Source organism: Podarcis cretensis (genome assembly GCF_951804945.1).
Source record: "Podarcis cretensis genome assembly, chromosome: 2".
Taxonomy (NCBI): Eukaryota; Metazoa; Chordata; class Lepidosauria; order Squamata; family Lacertidae; genus Podarcis; species Podarcis cretensis.
The window spans coordinates 105706103-105719824 of record NC_137171.1 but is presented as its reverse complement, the minus strand read 5'-3'; the positions used below and the strand labels follow the sequence as shown (position 1 = coordinate 105719824).

The following is a 13722-nucleotide window of genomic DNA, read 5'->3' as shown; positions in this document are numbered from 1 at the left end:
TTGGAACTGAAAAAGATGCAACTTGTGATGTGATACAAATGGAAGATGAGCCCTTCTGGATCACACAAAAGGTCTGTCTAGTCAAGCATCTTGTATTTCACAGTGGCCAACCAGAGGTTTCTGGAAAGCCAACAACCAGGAGATGCAGGCAACAGCCCTCCCTTGCTGTTGCTCACTGTTCAGAAGCAGACTGCTGTATTAGCTAACTAAAGCTCTAGTATCATGAGGGAGCAAAACTCCTGTCTACTTTATCCACATACCCTTATCATTCTGAAGTTGATGGGTGACTTGATGTGCATTTCCCAGTACAAAAGAACTTTTTTCATGATTAGGACCCTGCTCCTCATGGTTTCACCCTGTAATGGCAGGTGCTACAAAGAGCAGAGCTGTTACTCAGCAGAATACGTGGGAACACAGCAAAGCTGTCTTACTCCATTCTTAAGATAAGGCAATAAACATTAGCGGCAAAAGATGCCCCCTTCCCAAGGAGACAAAAGTCTAAAATGACCTAACTGCAGCACTGCATTTATCTCATTAGAAACTAAAGTGTCTGCATTTTGAATTATTAATCTGATTTTTTTATTGTATTGCATTAAAATGTTTGATTTTAAATGTATGCAAGTATGCAAAGCATGTCCAAGTGCAAATAGATAAATAGATACCGCTCCGGCGGGAAGGTAAACGGTGTTTCCGTGCGCTGCTCTGGTTCACCAGAAATGGCTTAGTCATGCTTAACCACATGACCCGGAAGCTGTACGCCAGCTCCCTCGGCCAATAAAGCGAGATGAGCAACTCCAGAGTCGGCCACGACTGGACCTAATGGTCAGGGGTCCCTTTACATATGCTGAACCTGAATGCAGGATAAAATGTTTTGAATTCATTGAATTCTGACTGCTTTGAAATGCAATGCAAATATAGATATAGGTATCAGGATATTAAAATATAACAGCATTTGGAATGAAGAGACTCTCCTCCTAATTTACAGCTGTGAATGGCCCGGTAGCAATCTTCTAAACATTTACTGTCTAACCTAACAAGCAGAGATAATGGCAATTTCATCCTTATGATCTTATGCCCTGTATAGTATAGCACATACAGGAAGAATACACCTTCATGCCAATCTAACTGGAAAGCAATGCCAATTTTATTTTGCCTTCAGCTGGTAGAACCCCCTGTTCAGCTGTCACCCCAGTGAACACCATTCAATAAACATTTCAATATGACAGATTTCCTCCCAGACTGACACATAACAAATCAACAAGCTAATGGATGGCGAAAGGCTCCCTGCACAGATGGCACAGTTCTGCAAAACAAAATGCTGGTCCTTAAAAACCAAAGCCTTGCAAATTCAAATCACCTGGAGAGAATAAACACAAAATTAAAATGCCATCTCCATGGTATTATTCCCCTCCCATTTTTTAAAAAAAACTCAACAACAAAAACAATATACTTGGATAAGGGTCATGAGAGCATAGTCCAGACTGAGAAAACAGTCTGTTTAAATCAAGACACATTCGCTCAATAGCAGGAGCATCCAAAATTGACCACCTGGTTCAAGGAAGAATATAACTGCAGACAATCATCTAAAGCAGTCCTCTCTTCCACTGATAGCCTACAAGAATGCCTCCAATAGCCAGTGACAGCTCTTCTCTGTGGGCAAGCAGAGCTTCATTCCAGCACACAACTGAGAAGCAAAGCTAACATAAGATTCAAACTATCTGCAGGAGCTCACTCATTGATGCCTCCTCCTAGACCTAGAGGTCTTTAAAGCAGACGAGTTCTCCCTTCTCATGTACTCACTTATTTGAAATAGTAACGCCACTGCAGTTAGTCACGAGGGGCTGGGTTGGGATGCAACTTGACCAACTTACCATATTTTTCGCTCCATAAGACACACCGTTTTCTTCCTAAAAAGTAAGGGGAAATGTCTGTGCATCTTATGGGGTGAATGTGTAGTCCCTGGACCCGAATTGCCCAGGGGCAAAAAGCAGATCATGCTTATTTTTTTTTTGAAAGAGGTAAGTGGGTGTTGAAACAAAGCCGCTGATCATTTGCCGATCAGGGAGAGAGATAAGGGACACTAGACATAAAGGAGGCTGCCTGGGAGGGGGGAGGTAAAGACAGCAAACTTGCAAAGGGGGGAAACAGGAAGACTAAAGCAATAAGGAGAGAAATTAGAAGAAGAGGAGGAGCAAAAAACTGCTCCAGCTAAGGAAAAGACACTACACTAAGGCAAACAAGAGGGAAGGGAGTGTTGAAAGGAAACAGCTGATCCGCAGGATCGGAAGAGAGAAAAGGGACGCTAGTGGAGGCTGCCTGAGAGTGGGGAGGTAAAAGGCCATGGATCCTCAGGATTTTTACATTGGGTCACCCCAAATTCACCATCAGTTCACATAGCATGTCCATGACTACAGCCTGCACCAAAAAAATCACACACCCACTGTTGTGTAGGGCCGCAATGGTGCAAAAACTTGATTACAAAGCACGGATCCACATGGATCCTCACAATTTTTGCATTGGGTCACCCCAAATTCACCATCAGATCACATGTCTGTGGCCACAGCATGAACCACAAAAAGCATACATCCACTGTTTCATTCAGAATATTCTTTTTCTTGTTTTCCTCCTCTAAAAACTAGGTGTGTCTTATGGTCAGGTGCGTCTTATGGAGCGCAAAATACAGTACAATGTTTTGTCACAGTTCTGTGGCTTCCAAAAAAAATAAAAATGCTGAGCTTGGAAAACCTACCTAGCTTTCTGATCTTTCAAAGATTAGCTTGGTTTACTGACACCACATCAAAACTTTTATCACATACTGGTTTATATTCCACTGCCACAAACAGGACATGTAGTAAGAGTAGATTGGAAGAAAAAGACTATGGAAAGTCTATACTTATTTGGGAAAGTGATGGGGCTAGGTTGAAGAAAGAAAGGTTATTTCAGCATCAAGGAGATAGAAGGAAGGAAAAGTCATCTGCTCTAACCACCTGCCTTAAAAGTTAAGAGATATCCACATGGCTGTGTCCAAAGGGAACCTATACAATCCAGAGCACTGTGTGCTATGAGCAGAATGTAATTGCAAATGGTTCCAGATAATTGAAGCAAAAGCGCAAGATACAAAAAAGATGCAAAGCATAAAGCAAGAAGACTTAAAATTTAAATAAATAAGCAGGCTGGTGGAAAAGCTCAAATTACAATGCAGAACTAGCCTCAGAATTATTATCTGCCAAAAGTCTCTTACTGCTTACTTTTGTAGAATATACTGTGAGACTGAAGAATCTAGTCTAAAACAGATTGCAGTGTGTGTGGGAGTTCATTTGACTGGAAGAAACTCAGCCCAGATTATGAAGAGCAGAGTTGAATGCAAGGGGGCAGGGGGGACCTGACTCCTTTTATTTAGACACAGTGATAGGGTCACATTCAAAGAGTAACATGTGGCTGATGAGCAATGGGACTTCTCACTAATATAGTGAGCAGCTCATTATCAAAACCATCTTTTTCCTTCTTCAGAGGTCCCATTTCCAAAATGAAGAAAAATAATGGCTGGGTTTTATGTAGGTAGTCTTGACAATTTTCTTTTTAGAAGACACCTTGAGAAAATGACATCTCTCAGCAGAAGAGCCCACTGATAATTAAATAACAAGCTCTCTTTCAAATTGCTTAATGAAATACTTACCTGAAGGTAGCTCGCCAGAAGATTATTAGCAGTTTTGTATGCTAATTTAAAGATGGAACCTTTTCCACAATGCAGTTTTAATGAAGGCAGTGCTTTATAAAAATGTAAGTGCCTTCCCACCTTGTCACCACACTTAGCTAATGTCATTGACAACCCCTGAGCCAGAGAGATACATGACCTGTACTTGCATTAATTGCAGTGAAATCGTCTAAACTCTCAAATGATTAATCATAGAAGCCTGGTAGACAAGCTTGAAACTGTATGATACAACAGTAACTCAGTGCAGTTCCGGGAGGTTCAGGTTAACACACCATCTTCATCATCTGTATCCAGGGGCTTTGACTTCAGTGTGAAGATTTTTCGCAGTTTACAGTTAGCTGAAACAATAATGCCATCCAAGGACTGGAAAACGGCTCCTTTGAATATCTCACTGGTGAATGCTACCAAGTCAATGCACAGGTTGCACCACTAAGAAAAGAGTGAAAACAGATTTAATGACATTTTGACGTAAGATGCAGGTCTTGTAAAAGAAATCAACACTGAAATTTACCACTGAACATAATTATAGCTCAACTCTCCTGTACATCATCATCATCCTCATTAATCTCTATTATGGTCCAGAGACCCAACAAAACATTACAAAGCAATACACAATTCAGACAGCCTACCACCAGGTTAAACAAGCATTTTGTTCAGACTTAAAGATGGGGATCATTGGTTCTTGCAACCACCGATAAAAACTTTGCCACTGCTAATGTTCTAGCGTTTGTCTGGTCTTCCAATAGGAACCTGACATAATGAGCCTCTGATTTTCCCGGAAAAAGGTACCAGCAAGAGTAATATCAGTTCAGCCCTGGCTTGCTCGTATTTCGCACACTGCAGCAAAATATGTTTTACAGAATCGATGTCTTGGGCACACGAGCAGAGTCTGTCCTGGTAGGGAACTCCTGTCAACCGGCCATCCAACACTGCAGAAGGAAAAATGTTTAATCTGGCTTTGGTGAATAACCTTCAGTAATTTGGTACTGTCAGGTTTTTAATGTAAGGTGTTAACTTAAAGACATGCTCATATTGTACTCCTATTGCCAACGGACTACAGACTGCATGTGATCAGGGTCGCAAGTCACTGTGTATATTATCCCATAATCTTTGCTTTAACATCTTTAGGGCGCCTTCATAACCCAGGTAATAGAGTCCATGGAATACTGTATTTTTTGCTCTATAAGACTCACTTTTTCCCTCCTAAAAAGTAAGGGGAAATGTGTGTGCGTCTTATGGAGCAAATGCAGGCTGCGCAGCTATCCCAGAAGCCAGAACAGCAAGAGGGACTGCTGCTTTCACTGTGCAGCGATCCCTCTTGCTGTTCTGGCTTCTGAGATTCAGAATATTTTTTTCCTTGTTTCCCTCCTCCAAAAACTAGGTGCGTCTTGTGGTCTGGTGCGTCTTATAGAGCGAAAAATACGGTATATGTTTTCTCCATATCAAGGAGTGTTGCAGCCATGCAAGTGGTCTATAATTGCCTCCACTCTGAACTTTTAGCATGCATCTTGTACTTGAAATCAGTGATACTTGCTTTTAAATTAAGTGTGCTTTCAAATTAAGTGTGTACAGTCTGAGTTGCCTGTGCATATTAATGGCTGATGGTAAACTAGTAAAGAGCAATCAATATAAATGGTTATGACTATCAAGGATCACTGCCAAATTGCAATCCACTTCTCTCCTGCTGCTTGCTTTCTCCTTCTCTATATTTGTCTCAACACACACACACACACACACACACACACACACACCTTGATACCACTGGCTGATTTTCTCTGATGTAACCATAGGCCCATGTAAGAAAGAAATCATATCCTCTGTGACTGCCACTGGTTTGATGATCTTAAGTCACAGAGGAGCCAGGTGGCCTTTACCCAGGTAGCTCAGCATTTAGGACACCATTGATGTGTGACATTAAATTCAGAAATCCATGGCAGTAGCTAATGAACTTCCAAATTGCAACTTCCAAACTGCAACTTCCAAATCTTGTGTGGGTATATCGTTCTGCAGTGTAAGGAATGAAAGAGACACATGAACACTAGCTTCTTATAAAGGATGGTTCTATTGTCTGTGCAATGTTATGTTATATTTGAGTGTCTTATGTTTATCCCTAAAGGAAAGCTTGCCTTCTCCTATTGGGAACAAGCAGGTTTGTAACCTGTGGCATGATGAGAGATGTGTATGTGTTTGTGTTCTGCAGTTCCACACAAACAAAAACAGAACAGAATTTGATTTGGGATTTCAGCATTCTATCAGCATTTATGTTTTTTAAAAAGCATTTCTAAACCTTCTGGCAACAAACTTTGGCTTCAAGGTATATGGAAAACATCTAGTGAAGCTTCCTGAGCAACAGGATTTCCAGTTGTTCAGGGTCTTTCATAACTTCTTGTCTCATTCAATGACTAGCAGAAGAAATTACCCAGAACAGTATGTGGCTTAAATTTACCTAATATATACAGGTAGCACATCAGGCTATATCTTGCTTTATTTCTCTTTATTACAGAGTTCTCACAGCCTAGACACAGTCTCAAAATACAATCCCAGGTACAGAACAAGCCAGCAGGGCACCCCTCAGTATTCAATCTTCAGGGTTGATGATGTCTCTGGAGTACAATCAAGACAGCCCTGAAGGAGGCTAATCAGGGCTAGAGCAATAAATGAGACAGAAATCTTAGTGGAACTAAGGAATAAGCCCCAGATAAAAGCAACGTATAAACATGTAGCAAAATTTTAGAAGTTTGTTTCAGGTCTTTTACTTTGGGTCAGAAATAGCCAATTGATGTTTTGCATTCCCTAAAGAGAAAAGATTCAAGCTTTTTTTGATCCCCAGCTTTACAATCCCGCCTCCCAGGTCAGTTCAAGAGCTTTCATCACTGACTAATGCTATCTTGTAGAGCTGAAATTCTGCACTGAACATGTGCACATGTAGACTGACCTAGCATTCATAAAGGAACACAGAAGCCACCTTTCATATTCACTGTGATGGAGGATGCAGCAGCATCACACCTGTTGCATTGAATATAGTACAGTGGCAGCCTGCACATATCTTACAAAAACCCATGCTTCTTCCACACTTTTAAAGTGCTGGAAGCCAATCATTGGACTGACTAGGGCAGAGAACAGAAGTCCTGCCCTTCAGAATTGCCTGTGTCAATCTTTTGTGACATCTAGATTATACTGGTTGGTATAGCAAGCAAGTAAGCAGATAAAACAGTTGTATGAAGGACAACTTTACCTGCTCCATTCAAAGTCATTGGGCAAAGAAACTTCTCTATCCCATGCAACTCATGGGATTGCACACCACAGTTGTTCTTTTGTGCCGCAGGAAAGCTAAATGCAGAAGTCAACGCTTCCCATGCCTAGTCTGTGTGTCCTATCCTAAGAAACGGAACATTCTTAAGAGATTGCCTCCTTTTCTACATTGCACTGGGATCCATAAGACCAAAATTGAGAATATGTTTTTAAGAGCAGCCAAATGTCAATCAAAGGATAGTATTAGTAATAGTGACCAACAACTGTCAGAGTACGCCCCCCCCCATTAGTTCACATCGGGCAGTTTGCTGATATGGATATGTTAATGTGGTTTCAGTCCTGCAGTTGTGTACAAATATGCCTTCTGTGCAAGGATATGGTGTTTGTTAAGAGCAGGATTAGCACCATGGATGTTAACTGGGGTTATAAATATATATAAATCTGGAAATGGAAGGCAATAATGCTTTAACATTGTGAAGCTCACCTCTACAGCAGTAATGTGTTTACTATGTGTAATTTGAAGCCATTTGGTATGTTTCTTTTGTGGAAGTCAAATGGAGCATAGCTAATATTGTCAGGCCTTCCTGTACAGATTTTCCTACAGAGTTATTTAAGAAATGGTGTGTGTTCTTCATTTTTTAAATAACTATAGAGAAAACTCTCTCCAGGAGCACCTGACAATATTAGGCACGTTCCATTTGACTTCCACAAAAGAGGTATACTGAAGGGCATCAAATTACGTAAGACAAACACTCTGTCACAACCAGAGGACAAACACACTAAAACACTGTATACTGAAACAAGAAATATCAATATTCATTTTTAGTATGTACTAATGGAAATGTGCAGCTCTAGCTGTGTAGGAAATTGTCTTTGCTAAGCACTAATAAAATAAATATTTAGATGAAAACAAAGTATTTGGATGAAAACTAAAAAGTAAAGGGAAAGCTTTAATCAGTGTCTTAATCATTCATTAATTTCAGTGCAAAATGTCATTCCTTAATGGGCTTGCCACCTTTGAGGAACATTGATGACATTGTTCTAACTAATCTGTGTGCATTATTTGATGTAGGGACAACATTTAAGACTACGAATGAAGAAGTTTCTTGCTTTGCTTGTGAAAGAGAATTTTTCCTCAAAATCCCTTAAAAAATATGGTATGTACTAAGAAACTGGCATATTTTTGCATGGCTAGATTTTTTTTCTTACTTAAAAGTCACTGCTTTTTGGGAAAGCAGAGTAAATGGAGGCTTATCTCTTTCCTCTTCTGTACAATCAGAATGCACACTCAACATGACTAGGAGAATTGGGGGAGGGGATTCCCACTGGCCATGCGGGGGACTGGAAGATGCTCTCAGTTCTGATTGCAACAAGGGAAGGATAGCTGAAGAGAGATGTCTCCCTGCCCCATAATGCATCCCCAGCAAGAGTCACCCTCCCCTTGTGTCTGCAATTTAATTTGTAACACCTAGACATTTAGTTGCATGCTATGTATCCAGAAAATTTCTAGTTTGATCTTGGTATCTCCAGCTTCATGTATTCATATGACTACAGAGCTGCTCTGTTTCAAAATCTAGAGTCGGACTTCACAAGGAAGGTTATATCTACCTTCTCAACAAACAAAAACCATCCAACTGTATAAAAGTCCCATTGCTAGATCCCTATCAAATAATTCATTCTTTGAGTGAATCTTACAACTAAAGTTCACATTCTGACTGAATTTAATTTGCTCCAGATTAAGGAATACTTAAGTCTTGAAACACTGGTGTTAATCTGACACAGTCTCCACAAAAATGAAGATGCAGGAAAATAATTCATTGTAAGGATGTGGGAAAACTCAGTACAGCGTGAGACTTAATCTCACGGTCACGGGTTCAAGCCCCACGTTAGGGAAAAGATTCCTGCACTGCAGGGGGTTGGACTAGATGACCCTCCTGGTCCCATCCAACTCTACAATTGATCTATGATCTTGAATTAACCACTGCCTCAGTGGTATGACTGTCTGGCACATATTAATTTTTAAGGCCATGCTTGAAAAAAGGAGAAAACTAAAATGAAATTATTAGTATAATATAAATGCCTTCCAAAAAGTTGTAGAAAAAGGACTTTTGCAAATAAGTAAGTATTTTGCAAACAGTCTCTGTCTTGTTCTCTCAGTTCAATGTATTTGGTAGTTACTTGTAAAGGACGTATGCCTACAAATACCTATTTAAATAAAAATGCTATGACTGTTTTCATCCTTCGCAGGATCTTGCTTTAATATGAAAACCAATGCCTCCAAATTAGCTGTAGTTTGCAAGAAGATATTGCACATGATTAGCGGCCTGAAGGATGGAAGTTGCATTTTGCAGTGCAGTGCAGATGGGAAGCCATATCCTCACCCAAAATATGCCATTAGATAGCAATACATATCAGACAGACATCTGCTTGTTAAGGAAAATTCATGGTCACACCTGAAACTTCTGGAAATTTAATTTTCAGAATTTATACATTCTGCCCACAATTGGGTGAACAAAGTGATTACCAACCTAGATGGAAGGCATATTTTCCAGGATGTTTTAATTCTCATATCTAGGACTTAGCACTAGCTTAGAGCAAGCAGTACTGATGCTATAGACCGTATAACATAGATTCATTGAAATGGGACCGATATTGCACTTCTAATGACTCCTGGTGTTGCATGAAGGGCAGTGGTGACAGAAAATGGTATCAAGAGCCGCTGGCAAAAATTTGTGCTCTGCTCATTCACTCCAAGTTCTGCCTATGTTTGGATAGGGCTTGGAACCCTCAAATAACACCTGCTTGACCTTCATGTTACAGAAACTCCTAATACTATTCCAATTTGAAGTTCTTTCTGCACATGCACATGTACCCGCTTATACAATTAATTTAAATTAATTAATTAATTAATTTTGGACTGAACCAGAAAGTCAACTTCTTGTCTTCTGCAGACATAAGTACTGATATCCAGGACCATGATGATCAACTTTAACAGTTCTTACAGATACTTAGAAGTATTGCAATGCAAAAGAAAAGGGAACTATAAATTGGAAGGAAATATACCTACAATTTTGCGCTTGATCATAAAAAGAGGAATTTTTGCATGTAGGGGGGTTACGGACAACTCCTTGTGGATTGTTGATAAATACAACCTTCTTTTAATGTTTCCTAAATCAGTTATCCTGTAAAAGAGAAAAGGTGAGAGGGGGGGAGGAAAAGAGATCTCCATCAATACAATAACCACTATCTCTGGGCAACCACAGAAAACCATCATTCATATGCAGAACCTTTAAATCAAGGACAGCAAATAGGGAGTTTAAGTATTACCCCTTTTACAAGATAAGTAATGAGATTTCTCTCTCAAATTCAAAGTTAGTGGCTACAAGCCTGAATATATAAAATCACTTTACATGCTAATTTTATTTCAATGCTCTTCACTCTTCACTAGATTTCCACAGCACTTCAACCTATGAAAGAATTCAATTTGTATGAACTGAGAAGCCACTAGCCTTTAATAATCATGCTTTTTCAGTCCCTTAAGCTTGGGACATGCTGTCACCCCACTAAATAGGAAATCATTACAGGCTCTCTTTTTCTAAAAACCCACCTGCCATTTCATATGCGCTCTTTGTATGCTTAAAGATAGACACAAAACATTGTATGTCAGTTTTACTTCCCAAGCACATATCTCCAAACCTGAATTAACAACACACAAGTTTATTGCTAACTATTCAGGCTGCTCCTCCGGTGACAGCCAGAACACTGGATCTGAACATCATTAATAGGTTTAGACTGCAATCATGATCAGCTTGGTTCAGATTGATAAAGAGGCTCCTATGTACGTTCTGCTTCCTTGTGGTTTCCATGAATGTTCAAGCTGGCTTAATTTCATTCTAGAATTTACCCCAATAGAAAATGGCTCACTACAAATGTTTTTAGATTGGAAATCGAAGCAACCATACTTTTAATTCCTACCACCTGCTTTCTTCTCCTTAAAGAGTAAATGTTTTTACCAACAACTTCACACTTGTTCTCAAAATAATGATGTTTTCTTCCATTTTTCCTAACAGTAACTTAGGTACAAAAGCTACCTTTTGGAAGTTAAAAAATAAACAATTTTTAAATTCAGTACTTGAGGTAATGCAAGAATTACAGGCCACAATACATCTAGAAACCATAAAACTGTACTTTCATGCATATTAAAATAAGATGTTAGCAACATAGAGCTACAAATGGTTACAACTCTTCTCACAAGGACTGACATCTGCATTGCTCAGCTTTGGCAAAACAAGAAAACTCCAACTATGACTAAAAGGCTAAAGAAAATACGGAAAGTTTCCTTAATGATCAAAACAACCTACTAGAGAAAAGTATGAAGTAATTAGAAAAATAATCAATTTATCGAGAGATGGGTTCTATTTATCAGCTATTTGAATGAAAAAAAATTATTGACAACATCCCTCAATATAACCTATTCCATCCTATGTAACCTTATCTTTTCTCTAAATCAACATTTATAAAGCAGCACTTGTAATATCTAGTATATCAATGAAAAAGCAAAGGAAAAAATGTGATGAAACTCAGCCATCTTTGTACAGAATAAAGAAGGTTGATTCGGAGCTTTAAAAAAAATAATGCAGTCAACCTAGGTAAACCTTTAACAGATTTAACAACTCACCAGGCCCTATAAATAAGTTAACATATGGAGCAATCCATTCTCTCCTGTGATGGGAATAGGAAGCCATCACAAATAAGAACTCTATGTTGGCACTGAAACCCCCCATATGTTTACATATTTTTTTTAAAAAAAAACCAGGCTGAATAACTGCATAATGCAAAAAACCCAAGATTCCAGTTTCACTACAACTGGAAGCAACTGTCCAAGCGGTTTATTAACGTAATGGTAGCTGATCTTTCTAATACACTTTCAGAAGTAGGCTTATACATTGCTTAAATTAATCTTGGTCTACTGAGGGATCATTCAGTCTGAAAAGTGGAATGCAAATTAAGTAAAATCTTTAAAAATATATGCAATTTTCTTTAGAATTAGTAAACTCAATCCCACCACCACTAAGTATGAAAGCCAGGAGTGCTACTTCAGTGTTCAGAGACAGCAAACCTCTGTCAGATGGTGGGAATTAAATACAAGGGATGAGTATTATCACAATGACCAGCTTTCTTATAGTTTCTATCTGGCCACTGCCAGAAACCAATGTAGTTGACTAGATTGTTCATTTATCCATCTGGTTAAACAAAACTTCTAAATTTGGAATATGCCACAAGAGACTACCAAATCAAGGTGTTAGTCACATTATTTCCCCTAAAGAATGATGTGTTTTAATTATACCACCCAAATAGCAGTGGAGGTTTCACAACACAGACATTTAATATTTGGGGTCCTTTAAATACACCAACTCTTCTATATACCGGTTTCCTTTTTCTTCCCATTATAAGTCATGCTGGGGATTGGCACTTCTTAGATGCTCAGCTGACAAACAATATATGAAGAAAGAAGAGAGAGTGTGTGAAAACAAATCTCTACAACTTAATACATCATCAACAACAAAAGCAACAACACACAACCCAAGTATTATAGCCCTGGCAAGATAAAACCACAATCCTAGCTGGTCAGCGTGGTTTTGTTTAAGAAGCACACTTCACTGAGGTTTAAGGAACCCTCCACAAAAGGAACACATTTTAAAACCTGCAGAATACTTAAGACTGTCATCTGCAAATATATGAACCCAAGAGCTATGATTGGTGTTTGCCAGGAAATTCAACCTTTAATTCTGCTGTGAAAAAAGCAGGCGCTCCTATGCAAAACTTTTGAAAAACAAAAACAAAACTACACAGCTCTCATCATATCAGAAAGCATTTGAAAAGCTCTACAGGAGTTAATGTGTTTTTATTATGTTTATGCTTGAGTCTTCCTATCTGAAGGGTCAGACATGGGACAGGAAAATAATGAGACCACGTTGAGAAAGAATGAGGTAGTCAACAGGAAAAATCAACCTCATTTATAATAATATCCCTCTGATCAGCAGGTGCATAACTCTTCCAGCTATGGTCATTAGCTGCATTCATTTCACACTTAACGTCTACATTTGCAAAACATTTTAAAGCAAAATTACTTTTCAGTTCAATTTTCAATTCAATTTTCAATTCTATCTCATAGCTTCAACTCTGATTGACTATTTTCCTCTTGATAGCAAATGCAGCAAAAACAAGAGTTAAAATGGTAGCAACTACCCAGAAGTGCAGATATACTCACTGACTCAGATTACCTATTCATTTTGCTGTTGTATATATGACAATTTATGGCAGTTTGTTAATGTTCACTTCAAAGCTTAAAATGAACTCAGCAGCATGGATTATTAGTTCATTGGGCTTCCTGCTTCTTACAAACTGTTTCTCTTTATTATAAACTATTCAGTGTGTACATGGCCTTATAGCGAAAGATGATCACCTTTCATGAATATTGCTGAACGCTTATGGAAGAAATCTAAAACCTGTTGAAACACTTAAAAAAAATATCTGGCAAACAGAGCCAGGGGATAAAAGTCAACAAAAGACAGAAAAAGAAATGACTGCATACAAACAGAGATGCTGGAAGTTGAACCACAGACCATTTTATTTATTTCATTTAGAAAAATTTAAAAATTGCTCATTCAAAGATTCCCCAAGAGCTGTACATAAAACAATTATCAATATACAAATAAAACCAGCAAAATTTAAAAATAGGTATGAGGTCAAGG

At 38.7% G+C, this 13722-nt stretch overlaps 1 protein-coding gene across 6 annotated transcripts in view; it reads right to left on the bottom strand.

Annotated features, from left to right (window-relative positions):
* Positions 1–13722, bottom strand: part of CFAP20DC (CFAP20 domain containing) — a 147128-nt gene that overhangs the window by 83583 nt on the left and 49823 nt on the right. For 4 of the 6 annotated variants that reach the window (XM_079961487.1, XM_079961484.1, XM_079961483.1 and 1 more), the window contains 3 exons: positions 10035–10149; positions 3988–4144; positions 1872–1907 (listed from right to left, as the gene is read on the bottom strand). In XM_079961487.1, coding sequence (XP_079817613.1) covers positions 1872–1907; positions 3988–4144; positions 10035–10149 — 308 coding nt within the window. The remainder of the gene's footprint in view (positions 1–1871; positions 1908–3987; positions 4145–10034; positions 10150–13722) is intronic. The other 2 variants (XM_079961488.1, XM_079961485.1) reach the window with 1 other exon arrangement.